Consider the following 19,028-nt stretch of genomic DNA (forward strand, 5'->3'; position numbering starts at 1 on the left):
GAGAGAAGAAGAATGTGAGAGAAAGAGAGAATAATTCTCTGAATCTTACTAATCAAAGTTAGTTACAGCTTACAAAAGATGAGGGGATTGATATTTATAGTTAGGATAGATGGAGGTAGCTTGATCTGCAAGCTATCTATATACCTAACTAACTTTACACCAAAATAACAACATAACAACTAAACAAGTAAATATAGATAAGATACCTAATAACTAGCAACTTGGTTTATAAATGGTAAAGAAAAGAACCCAAAATACAGATAAGATATGAAATAAACAAGTAAATTTTACCTTGAAGCAGCAGAAGTTTCACTGTCATTGCCACTTTTATTAAGTATAAGATAAATTGCTGCAAAAAGCAATCTTAAAATCCCCTCTTCTTCTAGATTCACATCCACGAGCATTTCCAAAGACCTGCTCATCAATAAAACTGGAGAAAGTGAATTTCATTAGATAATATTTGCCATAGAAAAGGCTAAATATTACACTATGACATCAAATGTTATTCATCTTTTTACAACTACACGTCCACTGAACCAGCGCAATACACGAGACAATTTAATTCACGGTGATCTGGAAACAACATCAAGACATAAAATTAATAGATAAGTTTTGCTTGAAGAAGCAAAACATTTCTTGACAAAGTTTCAAAGAACTACTAACAAAGAGCTAAATACCAACAAAACTCGGGTGAAAAACAAATTCCTAGCCCTTATTGCTTTTCACACTTTTGTCTGTGTCAACAGGTAGGTGGGTCATATTCAGAAGTGGCGCAAGATTTTATTAACCATGGCAGACAATACATGCCTTACAGCGAAGGGAAGCAAGAACCCATATGAAGAATCTAAAAGGAAGAGGAAAGGCTAATACCTAATTTGTGTATCTATATCTATATATATGTTCCTCATTAGCCAAGTGCATGATCTTAACCATTCAGTATAATATTGTCATTGCAGTTCTCCTCCAATCTTTGGTGCTTATCATAACAATAGTTAAGACTTAAGAGAACAATCGACTAAAGCTCTTGGTTAAAAAAAGAAATGGTTGATTTCAGGGGGAAATAAGTTCATTCCGGGAAGAGGTCAATCAGAAAAACTCCTCTCAATTGACTAAACAAGTTAGCCAACGAGGGCAGGTTAATCTGCTGCGTCCAGGGTGATCAATTATTCCAAAAGGTATCATTTAGGGAAAATCTAAGAGTGACTAATGAATAAATAACAAATTAGAATTTATTGACTCCAGTACAAACTTGTACTATTCAGGTTTCATTGAATATTTGATGAAATATTTGGAATGGATCCTGATAGCTCAAAATCTTGAAAAAAGCTCTTTTTTTGTTTGCGTACAAGAATTTTTTAATAAAGACAAGAGGATAAGGTATTTCTATTTTCTAAAGCATACAAACCAAAGGGATGGGGTGGAGGGGGTTGAACAACAAATACAGATGGGCTTCCCAATACAAGCTGCACATTGGATATGGCAATTCCCTAGAAACAGTCGTGGGCACAACATTAGAGAGAAGCCACAAGCATAACTTGTAGCCGAGCAAATTTAGGGACAAGTTTAGAACCCATAAAAAAGTGTATGATAGATACCAAATGCTCCAAAGAATCACAAAACATGCACATTGCCAAAGAATTCTGCCATCCTTGTTCTACCCAAACCTTCAAATAGAACTGTGAAGAACCAACTTTCCCAAAAGCTTAAGCCGTTACATGAAGACACGTGAATAGTTTTTATATATATAACACACCCGAGCAAATTTAGGGGCCAGGTTAGCACCCTTACTCCCGTAGAGAAGTGTATGAAATATTCCAACTAAATGCTCCTAAGAATTGCAAGAAATGCACACTGCCAAATAATTCTGGCCTGCTTGTTTTTACCCAAACCTTCAAATAGAACCGTAAAGAACCAACTTCCCCAAAAGCTTAAGCTATTGGATGAAGGAACATGAATGGTTTTTCTATATATAACATGCCCCCTTATGCAATAGCCCTTTTGTGCTTGAAGTATGGACTATGTACAGGCTAACCATAACTTAATGTTGAAATATTAAATTCTTTTATTTGTTTAGAAGAATGGGGATGGCAATGATTGAACTCCTGACCACTTGGTCATAGAGGCTCTGATACCATGTCAAGAACCAACTTTCTCAAAAGCTTAAGTTGTGGGGTGAAGACACATGAATGGTTTTTATATATCTAACAAGAACCAATAAAAACTACTATGGTAGAAGGGCACACCCATTGCAAAATCCCAGAATGTATACAGTGAATTTCAAATACTCCAATTTACATTTTCCCACAGCAACATATTATGTCCGAAGAGTACCACTGCAAGACACGTGAAATATAAACCAAAGCCGCAATGATTAAATTTTGGCTTACCTTTCTATTTCATCAAATTTCAAGTAGTCCAATGCTATTTGCAACTGACGAATACGAGAAACTTTGATGTCCCATCCTGACAAAGAAATAAATAAATAAGCATACAATTAAAATTTAATTTTAGGAAATTCTAAGTAACGTGTCAAGTGTCAACTCCACTCCATTGTACAAACTCAACAAATTTAAAAAACAAATTAAAAACAAAAAATTTACCATCAAGATTATTATCCTACTTTGTAATCAGTCTCATCTATTTCTTGAATAGACAATCACATGGTTTCAACACTATATGAAAAATAATAGAAAATCTTGAAATAGCAGAAGTTTTTACATATAAAACTATGCAAAACGTTATTAGTTGGCTATATCGATTTAAACACATTCAAATAGACAAACAACTTCATCAAGGCGGGGTTTTTTATATAGTTTAGTGTTACTTTGCATTAATATATCATTTGAAACTTTGATAAAATTATGTATGATAATTTATGGATTTTGAGTAAATTATTTTAGGTAATGTCCATTGGCTCCCCATAAGTTTTTTCCCATGGTCCGCCACTGTTAACATGTGATAGGTCCCAATTCACCTAACTCGAAAACTTCCTAAGCACCAAATATCAAGGTTGAGTGATTGATGAGAGAAACCTCTGACAAAAAATAGGGCGACAATAGAATGCTGATCATACAGAAAAAGAAATAAAAATGATTATATACAAAAGTTAAAGCAGTACAGATGAATTTAAAAAGTCAAGACACAACTGGTGGAATGAAAAGGGAAATAGATTCTTTTCATGGAAAAAGAAATTTTATTAGCCAGTCAAGGATAAAGGTAAGGATTCAGGATTAAGATATGCTACTTAGAGAAAGATAAATACACACGCAAAAAAAAGGCAATAGAAGCAAAGGAATAATTCTAAATCCTCCAAAAGAATCAAGCTAGGAATCCCGTTAATTACTCAAAGAAGAAAGTATTAAAAGCTTTTGGGTTTCCAAAATATTAAATGCTTCAGGTTTTTCATTTAATACTTTATGTTTTCAATAATTAGGAGGATTTGTTAGAAGGATATATCACTAATCAAAAAAATTAAACTCTTTGGTGCTCATGCATGTCTGCCGATGGGACTCATAAGGAGACAATGATCTGCTACAGCCTATAGGACAGGAATGTTTTTTTGGCCTATATGTCGTCAAGGGAGTTCCCCTATAAAATATCCAAAGCAATTGAAAAGATTTCCTTACTGAGATTTATTGTTTTAACTGTACTTCTATATTTATGTTTTCCGTAAAGATGACATTTTTTGGAATTTGGATACATCCTCCTCTAATTAAATACAATTTGACTCTGGCCCACTGAACACCCTCTAGAGAGTGACCCCCTAAATAAACTATGTGGAAAATACACACATAAACTAAATGAACTAGTTTAATCCCTAATAAGAAAGGGGAAGACTACGAGATGCACTATGGCAGATTATAAAGAAATTTAGTTGGGTAACACTCACCATTCTCCAAGCACAATCGATCTGCCTCTTTGGTGCCTTCATTCAAAAGAACTCTATCCAAAATTTCAGCTTTCCAAGGAGAAAACTTTTCTATTGGATCTTTTATTTCCACATTGTCTTTTAGTAGAACTGAAGTCTCTATATCCTTACTCGATTGGCGATAACCAATGTACTCAACAGGAAGAAAATTTGGTAAAATTGAAATAGAGGGAAGGTACACTGATAGACCACCTTCTCTCACAATATAAAAACAACCTTGGAATGTGCAACCAATTGCTTCTCCAATAATAGCTTCTTCTTTTCCATTGAAGTTGTATACATCACATGCACTGTCTGACAAATAATCATCATGGACATCTAACTTCACTTGCAGATTAAAATGGACAAGTTGAGAACCTTTCTGATTATTTACATACTTATTTTTAGAAAGAATAGTAATTCCCAAAGGAGAAAAACAAATAGAATCAGCGTCACAGACTCTAAAGCTGGGAAGGAATATCTTTCTCATGACCGGTGACTTCACATCAGAAGCAGCAGAAAAACCACTAGAATAGGAACCACACAAGCCCCCCTTTTCAGCAGGCATACAACCTTCAACTTTCTGAATCACATCACCCATCAGAGCTTTGTCTGTGACAGAAGCAGTTCCATTTTTCATTTTCAAATCATTAGAATGGAAACAACCAGAAAAATTAGAGAACACCATTTGGCGATCTATATCAGAACCACCAACACTGTAACCAAATAACATCCCCAGCCCAAAATTCTGACAGTACGGAAGCAATTTCTCATATGAATAATTCTTGCTGGGCACATATTCACTCAGAGATATAACATAGATCACACCACACTCATCAACTACAGCTAAAAGTGAGGCATGTGACGCAACAACTAACCTTTTGAATGATCGTCTAATCGAATCATTATGCTGATCAGACAAACTAGCCCTAATGTCAAACTCTTGTTTAACGTCCATATCACCAATCGAGGGCCATTTTTCTAATCCTTGCAAATCAAAATTAAGATTAAGTCCACAAGCCTTTGGAACATTTAAATGTGTCACATATTCACCAGACATTGCAGCGTAAAGAACAACCAAGCCAGAAGAACTAAGACAGACAAGAAAATTATCCAAAAATTGGAAATCCATCCACTCAACTGCCTGACCTAAGTTTATTCTTTCATCAAGCTTCACCACTGAAACCCACTGAATACCCCAACTGTCTAACCTGGCAACAAGAATTAAATTCCTGCTCCTACCTCTTTGGTTAGGATCATTGGTATTGACAGACATGTGATCGATTAAAGTAAAAAAGAATCCAATCAAGCAATATGAAGCACTCGAGAACACTCTGGGGCATTCATAGAACCCGTTAATCTCAATACCAAATACATCGAAGAAATAATCCAACTTAGCATCTGCTCCACACAAGGTCAAGCTAAAGTGATCAGATGCATCGTCTACCGAATCAGCTGGTTCCTGCAAATTCTCTTTATTATGGAATGGTTTTTCTTTGGAGAAATGGTCCAGGGGTGGATTGACATCAAAAATATTAAACGAAACCACTTCTGCAGAGCAAGGAAGATCTGCATTCTTGGGAAACTTGGTCTGGGCACTACCATCAGAAACAGTAGTTTCAACGTTAGTGAAAAATGATTCTAAGTATCTCTTAGCAGCAAAGCCTCTCAATAATTCAAACCCACCATCTCCACCACTCTGATTTGCATTCTGACCTCCAGAGAGTTCATGACTAATGCTGGAAGATTCTCCATCTTCCTTATTTTGAGTTAACGTAGCACCAGGCCCCCATTCCACCCACCTGCCTTGCCTAAAGTCACCCTCTAATGCAGTTTGAACCACTCCTCTGGCTTTATTCAGTCTGGAAAAAGCATGGACTGTCACCCCGCATCTTCCAGACACAAATAAGAATTCTCTAAACGAAGAATCACCATGCTTATCATAGCTGTCTCCACAAAGCGCCCAGGCCAAAGAATTCACATCACTAATGAATGGATAACTATTTGATCTCGAACATTTAATTTTAGCAGGATCAGTATCAGGGTCAATATCAATTTCTGAGCCTGAAGTGCAAGTTACACCATTCACCAAACCTGATCTGTCAGGCCTAGTGAATGCCTGTGAGGAAAGACTTGATGAACCTGGATTGTGATTATCATTATCATAGCCACTTTCTTGGCCATCAGAATGGGACTCTCCTGCAAACAACAAAGCAGATGCACATACCAGAAGAGATTAACAAGACAAATAAAAAACATCTGCATGCACACAACACAAGGCGATCAACACCATGATACAGACAATTGCCAGTGTAAACTGCGCTGTTGGGCATCCGACATTGATGGCCAAACTACGATAACAAGAAAGGAAAAACGAAACCACCTTTAGTCAGAGGAACCAAAAGAGCTTCCCTTTGATAGGAATGCAAAAGCAGTATCTCTCTTGTAGGAGAAAGATAGGCTTCTCGAAACTCTGAAATCTCAAGCAGTGCCTCAGCTGGGTCCCACTTATGCAACTGAAGTATAGCAGGATCCTCACTGCCCAGGGGCAAATCCATCACGCTCCTAATTCAACCAAACCACAGATTCAGCAAAAAGGGAAAATAAATCGTAAAAAGGACAAATACTGAAGTGGTAATAACTAATAACTTAACTAGTCTCAGGGGGCATTTGGAAGTAGTAATAAAGAGCTTATTTGGGATTATGAGAATAACTTACGAACTTATTTATCACCTTCCTATAAGCTTTCTTTACCTTATTTCAATACGCTTATCAGATAATTTTATGAAAATAAATTTTCTTAGATTAATTCAAAACAGCTTATTGATTAAGCACTTAATTAAGCTATTTATAATTTACCTAAATAACTCCCTTATTCAAACTCTAAACACTTATCATCTTTAACTTCAACATTCAAAAAGTCAACCTACTGAGTTCACAAGGCTTCAAAAATGCCACAAATGAAATTTGGCATAACTGATCCATAATTCTCAACAGCACGAAAAAATAACTACAGCAATAACTAGATAAACCTGTAATTTTTTATTCCATTAACAAGCTAAAATAGCGGTGGAATCGAATACCGTGAATTAAACCGAATCTCAAAAATCAATCGGGATTCAATCATTTCTAACCAAACAATATATATAACCAATAAATAAAATCATTTCCGATCAAAATAAACAAAATCATTCATGGAGCATAATTCAAAATCAAAGAGGACACAAAATCGAATTGAATAAAATGAAAGCGATAAATGAATAAGGTAAAATATAATTAGATACAGAACCTGAATGTTGAGGATAATTAAGAGAATAGAATTTGAAATTGCATGGATTTGAAGAATCAGTTACAGAATGAGAGTGAGTTTTTTGTTTTTGTTATTGCGATGAGGAAAACGGAGGTATAGTTTAAAAGTGTAGAAAGAATGAACGGAGACAAATTTAGAGAACGGGGAAAAAGAAATGGACTTACTCCGTTGTTTACTCTCAGAAGCTACCCGATCCAACTCCGTAAGGTTCTTTTTTTCTGTTAGACTTTAGAATGACTTCTAAAAATAATAATATAATTTTAATATTTTTGTCAAAAGTTTTTTATTCACTTTAAGGATATTATTCCTATTTAAGGGTTATCTGGGTGAGGAAGGGTGAATTGAAAATGTAAAAAAAAATTTACACTTTGAGTAAATAGATAAGTATTAAAATCTTATTATATTGTCATTAAAAAATAGAATGGTACTTTCTACGGGGTGACAAATATCATTTTACATGGATAATAATAGGTACTTTCCTAAGATTAGTAAATTTTGTGCATTAGTTTTTTCAATTGATATATCATTTTCCTTTTAAAATTTATAGCCTATAAATAATTGATAAGTTTAATATCCATATATTAATAAGGTAAGAGTTTTCATAATATAAGCACACCATTCATCATCTTATTCATGTGATAATCACTCTTAAAAATAAACATAATACATATGCATATTATAGTTATTAATATGTTGACCAAATAAAAAATTTAGAAATTGCTTGGAAAATCTGAGAGGTGGCTTATAAAAGTTTTTTACACAAATATGGTGCATCTCTTTATATATAAAAAATCTGAAAGTAAGTACACGTGCTTGTCTATGAGTTTAACTTGATGAATAATATAGTTCTAAATCTCCTAATTCATTAAATGAAAATATGAACAAATGTAAAAAAAAAAACATTAAATTTTTCTCGAACTAATAAGGTGATAATTTGGAGGATGAATGATGGGATTTAGAATTATCCCTTACTTTATAGTTGAAATCACTATACTTGTCCTAGAGTCATTTATGGTCCTTTTTCTCACAATTTTCAACCAAAAACTATAATTTTTGTGTCATTATTAAGTTCAACATGAAAAGGTGGACGAATTCATATGTTTTTTTCATGACATTCTAAACACATAATTTACTTAATTAAAAAGTAAATATAATTATAAATAAAGCAAATTATGGAAATTAACATGGTTATATAAACTAATTTTATGTATCAGCCCGTATTCTTATTTTATGACATTAAATATTCAAATTTTATATTTTATTTTCAAGAATTAGAATGTTTTTTTTGTATTTGATATGTTTTATAGTTTATCTTTTTTTAGTGTATTTTATACTATAATTTTTTTTCATTCCGATTTAATATAAGAGAGGTGATTTCACTTTTAAATTAATGTATCGGTAACGGTTATATAAGATTATATTTTTTTTATAAATTAGAAAATAATTAAGAACAAAATAGGAAATTATAAATTATTTCATGATATTTTTTACTTTATATATAATATAAAAATATAGATGAGGCATGTAAGAGGGTCATTTTAAATTAACAACATGTATAGTTTAACCTTTAAACTAAATAAGGAAGAGATGAGAATAATTATGTTTCAAATTATTTGATTTAGTTGTGAATAAAAAAATTACCTCTTAGTTGTTGTTTATTTAATGGTGATTAGGAAAAAAAATTATTAAGTTGTCACTATTTTCTTAAAGTTCCTCCTACGGACAACCTTCCCACAACTACACTAATAAATTAGTAATGATCATGCCAATATTTTTTCATTTTTTGGTTTACCTCTAAACAATGTTATTTGTATAAGTGGAACATTTCTCACTGGGAATCAAATAAGAAATTAAAACACTAATTCATCACGCCATTGAACATATTTCTCTTTCTTTTTCATATATCACTCTTTCACATTACTGCATTACCATCACCTTTTTTTACTGCTGAATGAAATGATGTACAAAGGGGTGTGATGAAGAGTATTTGTAACAATATAGTTTTCTCGCTAAAATAAATAATATGTTTATTATCTATCTACCCTTTATTCATCTACTTGTTTTAACTATGTATTCCTCTATATTAATTGTTAGGAATGGGTGCAACAAATGTGCTATGTAAAGAATATATTATTGAATTGGAGATTATACATTGATTCAAAACCATAAGATAATAGAGTGGTTCTTGGGTCTAGCCACTTATATACATTTCAACTTGTATACATTTCTTTTCAATATCAAAACTTCTTTTATCAACATAAGTTAGCCCACTTTGATTATATACACAAAACATATATAATTATATTCTATATTTTATTTAGTTTGTCCAACATTCTCACTTATTATGTTATATATCTACAACCTTGTATTCTTCAAAAAATAACATACTCCAAGCAAGATAGAGAATGATGAGTTAAAAAGGAGATAGGCAAACATATAATAACAAGTTATAAATGGATAGTGAGACAACCCTGTCTTTAATCTATTCTCATATACAAGCATGCATGTTAATCTTTTTTTATTAGATATAACATTCTTACGGTTTTATGTCAAAATGAATTGGTAATGAGATAAGTAGTTTAACATGTATTTAAATTATTCTCAATATAATGAGACACATGATGTGAAATTTACTTACCAACATGGCTCATCCATAAAAGTCTCCCAAACCAGGCAATATGCTATCTTTAAACCAAAGCATACAAAAAGAAATTGAGTTATGACTGAATACTATATTAAAGTTATATATTAAAACTAATTAATAATAAGATGAATAACATTAGGTATTTAATCCATAGGAATAACAAATACAGTGTTAAACTTATTCTCAACACATTCCTAACAAAGACATACATAGAGAGAGAGTTTGGCTCGGGTTTTATTAGGTGGCTATTCATGATTTACATAATGTTGGGTGGCACTGCCAGACTTGAATACTTGAAAATAATTAACAATGGCATAGCAACTTGATATATAATAACAAAACAATAAAAAAACTAAAATGAAGGATATTTGTGGAATTTAAATTATAATAAAACCAATTGGTAAAAACAGTCTCTTATCATTAGTCCAATTCATAGAGAATGAGTTTAATAAAAATAATATAGGCAAAATTATTAAGAAAAATTTAAATATTAATGTTTTATAAATGAAAACTAGAGCATAATAATGTTGATGGTGTATGAATATGCAGATAATAGATGCTTGTAATTTACTGTTAGAAATGAAAACTTTGTTTTGAGAAAGTAAATAAATAATTGCTTTAGTAGTAAAAGAAGTCAAGTAGATAATCTTCATATGGGTTTTTTTTACATGAAAATGAAGGGAAGAAGGAAGCTGAGGGAGCCTTAGATGGTGATGTAGATGTGTTGGATGATGGTTACAAGCAGAGAAACTAAGAACAGAAAGTGGTCAAGAACACACAGCATCCTAGTCCTAGGTATACTCATGAATGCAATTTTCTCTCTTTTTGTTTTGCTTTAATTTGATTGAAAAGTTTAAAAAGCATCATCTATATTTGATTTTAAACCTTGGATCATTTGTACTCAAACACTTCCTAGTTTGATACATATGTTCTCTCTCCAATCTCACCCACCCCTCCTTCATTATTGTTTTCATCATAATTACATGCACTAAGTCACATATCGTAATTAACAACAGTAATTCAATAGTGCAATTATTTTGAATGACGCTGTTGAAAACGAGGCGAAAGAACATCAACAGCACATATTAAAGCAAGTGATGTCAATGTGGGTCACTTCAACAGCGCATTCTTGACACATCATTGTTGAACATTTATACTCATCAGTAACGTTAGTGTTGGTTTGAATAAGTTATGTTTAACAGTGTATTTGATAGAAAGTGATGTTAATGTTAATCAATTCCACAACGCATAATTAAGAAAGCGTTGTTGAAGATGACGAACAACGCTTTCTTAATTATGCGTTATTAATTTTATACGACTTTTTAAGTGTCACATATATTAATGGTTGAGTGGTTATGTGTCTCTTCGTTAGTTGAAATATTAATGATTGAGTGGTTATGCATCTCTTCGTTTGTTGAAATATTAATAATTGAGTCATTATGCATCTCTTCATTTGTTAAAATTTTAATGGTTGCTCATCTATAAATATTGTGGTTCACTTCATGTTCTATTTCATATGTGTTTCTATAAGAGTATGTTCATGAAAATAGGAGGAATAAAACACAAAGTAACCAAAAAGATAGCAGACAACAGATCTCAACAACTTGAAGTGTTAAAAGTGTTAAAGTTGTGTTTTTGTTTGAGAATCATGTCAATGGGGTCTTTAACATCTTTTGGTTTGGAAAATAACTCAGATTTCAGAAGAAAATTGGTTGTTATACAAGATTTGTGTGAGATGAAGATTTAATGTGCAGATTATTTAGTTCATTAATTTCTCTCATTCGATTTGTTCATTAATTTCCTTCATTGAAATCTTGTCAAGGGGGTCTTTAACATCTTTTGATTTGACAAAATGACCAAGATTTCAGAAGGAAAGTGGTTATTATACAAGATTTATATAATTTGCTTCATTCGTTTTATTGTAATCTACCGAATCATTTAGTTCATTATAATGTATTTTGTCTTTTTGAAGGAAGAATGAACAATTATTTTGGATGTTAAATTCTATTTTTTTATTATTTATTTGAATTGTTATTTTCTTTAATATTTTTGTAGTTCCATATTAATAAACAAATTAACAAAACTTAATAAACACAAAAAACCAATTAACAAAACTTAATGTTTAATATTTTTGGAGTTTCATATTAATAAACACAAACAATAATATGGTAATTTACTTCATGACAACTTCATGTTAATTATCTTATTTTCATTTGGTATAAATTTTGACCTTAATATATTTTTTGTATATTTAATAGCGCATAATTACGAATACGCTGTTAATTTGGAAAATGAGTTCAGTTTAACAGCGCATAATTAAGATAACACTGATAATTAGATTATATTCAACGATACATAGTTGAGATAGCACTGCCGATTAGATTCTATTCAACAACACATCATCCAGGAATCGTTGTTGATGTGTTCATGAAAATGAGTAGTCAACAACCGGAGTCACAACAATAGTGCAACCCTTAAGAAGCGTTATTGAAAAGATCAATATAACAACACTACTGTTAATATGCGTTATTGAAGATATCTTATTAACAATGCTATCTGAAGAAAGCGTTGTTGAATTGTTACTACACTTTAAATATCTAAAAGATAAATCAGTTCCCTTTATACTCTCAAACTTAATAGAAAAGAAACTGCATATTCTCAACAAACTCTCATACTCTCATAAGCCTTCGTACTCTCATAAACATCAAAAAACTTCATCAATGACTTCCCAAAGTGGTGATCATGGTTCTCACACTGGTGAGAAGCTACACCGACTCCACAAGACAAGCAAATTGTTGCTCAAAAACGAACTCCATGTGGAATGACTTCCATGAAGAATGTCATTCAGGCAAGAAGTAAGAATATAAATATAGAAGTTCAATGAAACTCAAAAAACCAATCATTAAACTCGAAGGGTGACAACTCAGTAGTAAGCTACATTGAGGTTGTTGTTAGGCAGAATGTGAAGCTAACATTCAAGAAATGGATTGATGTAGAAAATGTCATGAAAGGGCGTATTTGGAATGAAACAACAGTAAGTTTATTTTTCATTTTTTGTGATTTCATGCAATGTACGTATATGTGTTTTCGTGCAATGTACTATACACATGTGTTTGTATGCAATATAATTAATGTATATGGGTTTTTATTTCAGTCAACTTTTCATGTTGATGAGGAGCATAAGGATTAAATTCTTAAATCGGTTGGCAAAGCTCTTCGACAATTATGAATTGATGCCGGAAAATTACTCAGAGATGCTGATAACAATATCAACCTAAAACCTCCAAAGAAATATGTAAATATCGTTGAAGAAGAGGGTTGAAAGACTTTTGTCACCCTACGCACACAAGACGAGTCTTTCTTGATAAAATCATATTCTTTGTATTGATTTTATTCTTATATATGTTTTTGTATATACATATATATCATTGTTGATGTTAATGTTGTTTGTTTTTTCAGAAATTAAGTAATGAAAACCGCAAGAGGATATTTAAGTCTTTGTATCCATACTGAGCTTCTCGAGCGGGGTATAGAGAAATTGAGAAAAAATCGTAAGTATTGTTAATTTGTGAGTATATTATTGGTTATGTTTTGTATGCATATATATCTAATTACATTATTATTGGTTATGTTTTGACAGTTGGACAACAAAATTGATACACACATGACTCCACATGGAATAGAACACGATGTTCTATGGGTGGATGTCCGTAAGAACAAGGATAATGTCATCGACAATGAGCAAGTTCAAGAAGCGGCAAGACGTGTTATAAGTGCTCATATTTTAATTATACTTAATTTCCATACTTTATTTATCAGAATGTGATTAATTAACATTATGTTTTTTCTTGATTTGTCAGGTTTCCCTAAAAGAAAAGAAGGCACAACCGGATAGTCACATAATACTTGATAACGCACTAGGATTGCATATCTATCCTAGTTGTATCCGAGATGCAGGATTTGGAGTTAGTCACCGAAAATTTATACCTCATCCAAAACGTGCAACCAAAGCCCAAATGAGTCAGGTTCAAAATCAATTGGATGGTCTCATGCAACGGTTCAACGAATTTGAGCAATCAATGAAGGTAAAGGAAGCTGAGTGGTAACGACTAGCTAGTGTTGTTGGCACTATTTCTTCAACCATCAATGAGAGTTGCACACTTGCACCTTATAACATTCTCATTCTTGAGGTAATTTAGTTGACTTATTTTAATTTATTTGTCATTTAATTTGTAGTCATAAACTAATTATATGTTTTAACTAATATATAGGGAATCAGTTCTTGCAAACTTTTACTAGATACCTTAACTAGCCGAGTAGTGGATGTTGGGAAAGTGCATAAGTCGACCGATGTTATGCTGCATAATGCATGTATCACATGCCATCATGTGAAGGTCTCGATTGATATTACAATCGATGATGATGTGTTACTGCCAATTCCTTTCAATGAGAATATCTTCATAGTTGGAGGGGCTATAGGCACTTTTGTGGCTTGGCCGGTAGACCTTGTACAAGTAATTCCTTCTAAGATATGATTTTTCACCTTATGTTCACTTATATTATATATTAATCTATAATTGATATGTTTTTATTGAATATTTCATGAAAATGTATATTTCACCTCTAGTAACACCCAAAAGACTAAGTCATCTTGAGGGGACGTGAGCTCCAAGAAGACTACCAATTATTGTACTCAGTTGTTTGAGCCTATACAAAAGTTGGGAGATGATATAACAAGTATATCAATTCTCAAGGAAATCTTTGGGATTGATGCTGAAGAATACGTTAGCATCAATGAAGTCGATGATGTAAATAAACATGAATAGATATGTGCAACTGCTATATGTATATATATGAGGTAAATTATATTTTTTTAACTTCTCGCTTTTGCATGGCAGTGTGTTATAATTAACTAACATTTGTTCTATATATTAGGTACTTGTATGGAAAAAAAAATTTGGTAAAGAAGAAAAAGGTGATGTTCATATCCCCACATGTTACGCTTTGCTGTTGAGTGACAAAACTAAGATTGGGGAACAGACAAAACGAATTGTAGATACTCTCCTCGTTCGTAAAAAAGTTGCAGATTTATTCATTGCACATTTTAATATCGGGTGAGCATTCTTTAATTGTCTTTTATATTTCTGTCTTTAGTATGTTTGTTGTGCTTAACATTTCCTAACCATGCACATATGTTTTATTAGACAACATTGGCTTTTGGTTGCCATTAATCAGGTCAATGAAGAAATATACTACTTTGACTCATTGGTATATGTTGATCCGGACAAGTACCCCACTATGAAAGAATTGTTTTCTAAGTAAGTGGATTACTCATTTAAACTTTTAGTTACACTTTCATTTTCCTAGTTGTTTCATAATTAAGTACATTTTCTATTGTTTAGTGCGGTGAGAGTTTACAGAGGTTGTAATAATATAAATGTATTGACACAAATCATCTCAAACAATTATATGTGTAGTATATTCATATTTCAACTAAGGTTATACTTATATGTTTACTTCATTTTAATTGTAGATCACTTGCCAAATAAACGAGGTAGATTGCGGTTATTACGTGTAGAAATTCATGAAGGAGATCATTCAGCAATGACCAACTAACGAAATCAAGTTTGTTGGCAAATCATATACAGATGACCAAGTCAACCAGATTAGAGAACATTGGTCAAAGTTTGTACTTAGTTTTGTTGGCAAATAGGTATAGTAAATTTTTGCAGAGATTATAGCTTAGGGAATTCAATTAATGTTCAATGTAATGTATATGATTTGGTGTATGTAACATATGTTTATGTAACATTATAGTGTAATTAATGTTCAATATATAAATTCAGTTGTGTTCATATAGTTGTGATTTGGTGTTTCTATATGCATTCAGTTTGTTGTTCTATTATCTTTCTGCATGCATTCAGGTTATTTTCTATTGTGTGCTTAATTGTGTAGAATTAGGAATAATGCTCTCCAACAGCGTTTTTTTATGCATGCACTGTTGTTATACCTATACAACAACGTTTTTTTAACAATGCGGTGTTGATTACGTTTAATTCAACATCGCATTCTTAGAAAAGCGTTGTTTAATATTTATCTCTCATATTATTTTCTATTAGCTATACAACAACGCATTTGATAAGAAGTATTGTCGATATTATCAACAAAATTATTTCCTCCACACTTAATCGATTAACACAGTGCTTAATCGATTAATGAGCTTATAAAATTCAAGATTTTAGCTATTGTAACTCCATGTAATCAATTATCTCATTTCTTAATCGATTAATGAGTTCTTATTTTTTAGATTGTTTGAATGTTATTTATTGTCATTGTTAATTTTTCTATATATTTAATTAATTGTCATTAATTGAATGTCATAATGTCGTTATTAATTTGAATATTACTAAAAAATTAATTAGTAAAAAATTATTGTATCTTCCATAACGTTTTCTTCAGGTTGCATTGTGGAACACTTACTTTCTTTGTATTTGAATAAGGAGTTCTTCCACAATTCTATTTGTAGAGGCATTGTTGATGAGATATTGTTGACAACGTTATCTTCATTATGCGATGTTGAAGTTACTATCAGACACTAATAAATTAATTTGTTCTCGCATTCTGACACATTCAGCAATCCCAACACTTATTTACTCAGCAACGAAACTCATTTACTCTCAAAATTGACCTCGAAAATCATTTAACACAAAAATCCTTCTTCATCGATTTCGAAAATCATTCACTCGTTTAACCTCAAAATCATTGTTCACGCATTAAACACTAAATTGAAAGTGAGTTTTCCTTATAATAATTTGTCATTTTAATTACATTATATTTAGCTTGCATCTTATTTTTTAAATAAGTATGTTTCATTAAAGTTTTGTCATAAATGTAATGCATCACGATATAAGAAGGAAGACTTAATTCCCAAAGGTAGTATGATATTTTCCAATCAAAGCAAGATTCAAGCGTATGTTTAGCAATGTGAAATATGCAAAGAAGTTTACATGGAATGATGAAGAAAGTATTAAAGATAACAAGCTTCGACATCCTGCAGATTCTCCTCAATGGAGAAAAATTGATCATGATTGTCCTAATTTTGGTCAAGAATCCAGAAATCTACGCCTTGCATTGCCAACGGATGAAATTAACGCACATAGTGTTCAAAGTTGCTCCCACGGTACATGGTCAGTGATGGTGATATACAATCTACCTCATTCTCTATACATGAAGCGCAAATATATGATGTAATTTATGTTAATTTCTGGACCTAAACAACTAGGAAATGATATAGACATATATTTGGCTCCATTAATTGAAGACTTGAATGAAATATGGGAGACGGACGTAAATGTGTATGATGCATATAGGGAAGAAAGATTCAACTTGAGGGTTTTGTTGTTCGGCACAATCAGTAATTTCTCTGTCTATGGTAATTTGTCTGGATATAGTACAAAAGGACATTTTGCATGTCCTCTATGTGAATACAATACTCATTTAATGAGGTTGGAACACTATAAGAAGAATGTCTTCCTTGGTCATCGTAGATTTTTGCATTCATATCATCACTATTGACGATAGAGAAAAGTGTTTGATGGGAACAATGAAGAAGGTTGTGCTCCTTTGTCGTTGACGGGTGACTAATTATTTCAAAAGCTAAAGGATTTGAATAATAACTTTGGTAAACCTTTTGCAAAATAAATTGTCACAAATAGGTGGAAGAAAATGTCAATCTTCTTTGAATTGTTATATTGAAGTTCATTATATGTAAGACATTTTCTCGATGTTATGCATATTGAAAAAATGTGTTTGAAAGTCCCCTTGGTACCTTACTCAATGTCTCTAGTAAGACCAAAGATGACTTAAATGCAAGGTTGGAGTTGGCTAGTATGGGAATAAGAAAGGAATTTGGGCCAATAATGAAGGGAAAATGTACATTTCTACCTCCAACAACTTATACTTTGTCGAGGATGGAGTAAATGGAATTTTGTAAATTTCTTGATGATGTTAAAGTTCCAGTGGTGTACTTTTCCAACATTCAGAATCTTATATCAATGAAATACCTCAAGTTAAAAGCTCCTAAGTATCATGATTGTCGTGCACTTATAGAACATTTCTCGCCTATTGGAATACAGTCAATTCTATCTAAAAAAGTTCGAGTAACCATAACTAGGTTATGCTTATTCTTCAAGATAATTTGTAGCAAAGTGATTGACCCTGAGAAATTACCTGCATTGAAAAATCACATAGTTGTCTCTCGAACAAGATAAATGCTTAGATGAACCACTATGTCAAAAAAGAAGGTGAGAAATACATTTCAAGTTCACACAAAGTCAAAATAATTTGTAGCCAAGTGATTGACCTTGAGAAATTACCTGCATTGAAAAAGAACAATGAATCATTTCATATCAGTTGGGTCACTAACATAGAATATTTGTTGAGTTTGTGATGCTAGAATAAATGGCTCATCTTTATATCCTGGCCTATTAAGATCCACCTGCATGAACCCTAACTCATCAACTCATAAGCCATTGTTGTTATCAACCCACATACAATAAAAATCTAGCATCTGAAACATTGTGTAATCCAATTCACATATTTGTTCAATCACTCCAAAGTATGACATGTTCGCATATATTGAGTTTCTATCTTTTGCACTTGACATGTGTAAAGTTCGAGCAACAAGAGTCACACCATTATTTTGCATTTTACATTGATCATCTTATTTTTTCTCTGTCAAATTATAATTGGCAGAATATTCATTGTTTGTAGTTTGTATTGTATTGATGTTAATAAAACAAACTTTTGGCATGTATTAATATGTCTGTATTATTCAGAATGTATAAATGTTGTGTTGTTTAGAATGTTTGTTATGCTAATAAATGTATATGCAGGTATTAATTTATACAAATCAACAACGAATTCTAGGGGAAGTTTTGGCATGCGCTGTTGTAAATGATTAATACAACAACGTTTTTTATAGACATCGCTTACATGCTTAATGCAACAGTGCAATGTGTATGTTGCATTGTTGTATTAATGTGTTGTTTGAGAATATTTATGAATTATACAACAAAACTTTTCTGATAATGCGATGTTATATATATGCACTACAATAGCGCAACAATAAACGTTGTTAATAATACCAATAAAACGCGTTATTTATG

The 19,028-nt window shown here is 31.9% G+C and overlaps 1 protein-coding gene across 2 annotated transcripts in view; it reads right to left on the reverse strand.

Moving 5' to 3' along the window:
• The window catches only part of LOC109361524, a 28,560-nt gene extending 21,130 nt beyond the window's left edge, over positions 1–7,430 (reverse strand). The window contains exons 1-6 of one of the 2 annotated variants that reach the window (XM_019607010.1): positions 7,197–7,430; positions 6,291–6,472; positions 5,422–6,106; positions 3,890–5,388; positions 2,388–2,463; positions 292–414 (exon numbers count right to left, since the gene is read on the reverse strand). In XM_019607010.1, coding sequence (XP_019462555.1) covers positions 292–414; positions 2,388–2,463; positions 3,890–5,388; positions 5,422–6,106; positions 6,291–6,465 — 2,558 coding nt within the window. In that variant the 5' untranslated portion in view covers positions 6,466–6,472; positions 7,197–7,430. Of the gene's footprint in view, positions 1–291; positions 415–2,387; positions 2,464–3,889; positions 6,107–6,290; positions 6,473–7,196 lie in introns of both variants that reach the window. The other variant, XM_019607002.1, reaches the window with a different exon arrangement.

Source organism: Lupinus angustifolius, chromosome LG01 (assembly GCF_001865875.1).
Source record: "Lupinus angustifolius cultivar Tanjil chromosome LG01, LupAngTanjil_v1.0, whole genome shotgun sequence".
NCBI lineage: Eukaryota > Viridiplantae > Streptophyta > Magnoliopsida > Fabales > Fabaceae > Lupinus > Lupinus angustifolius.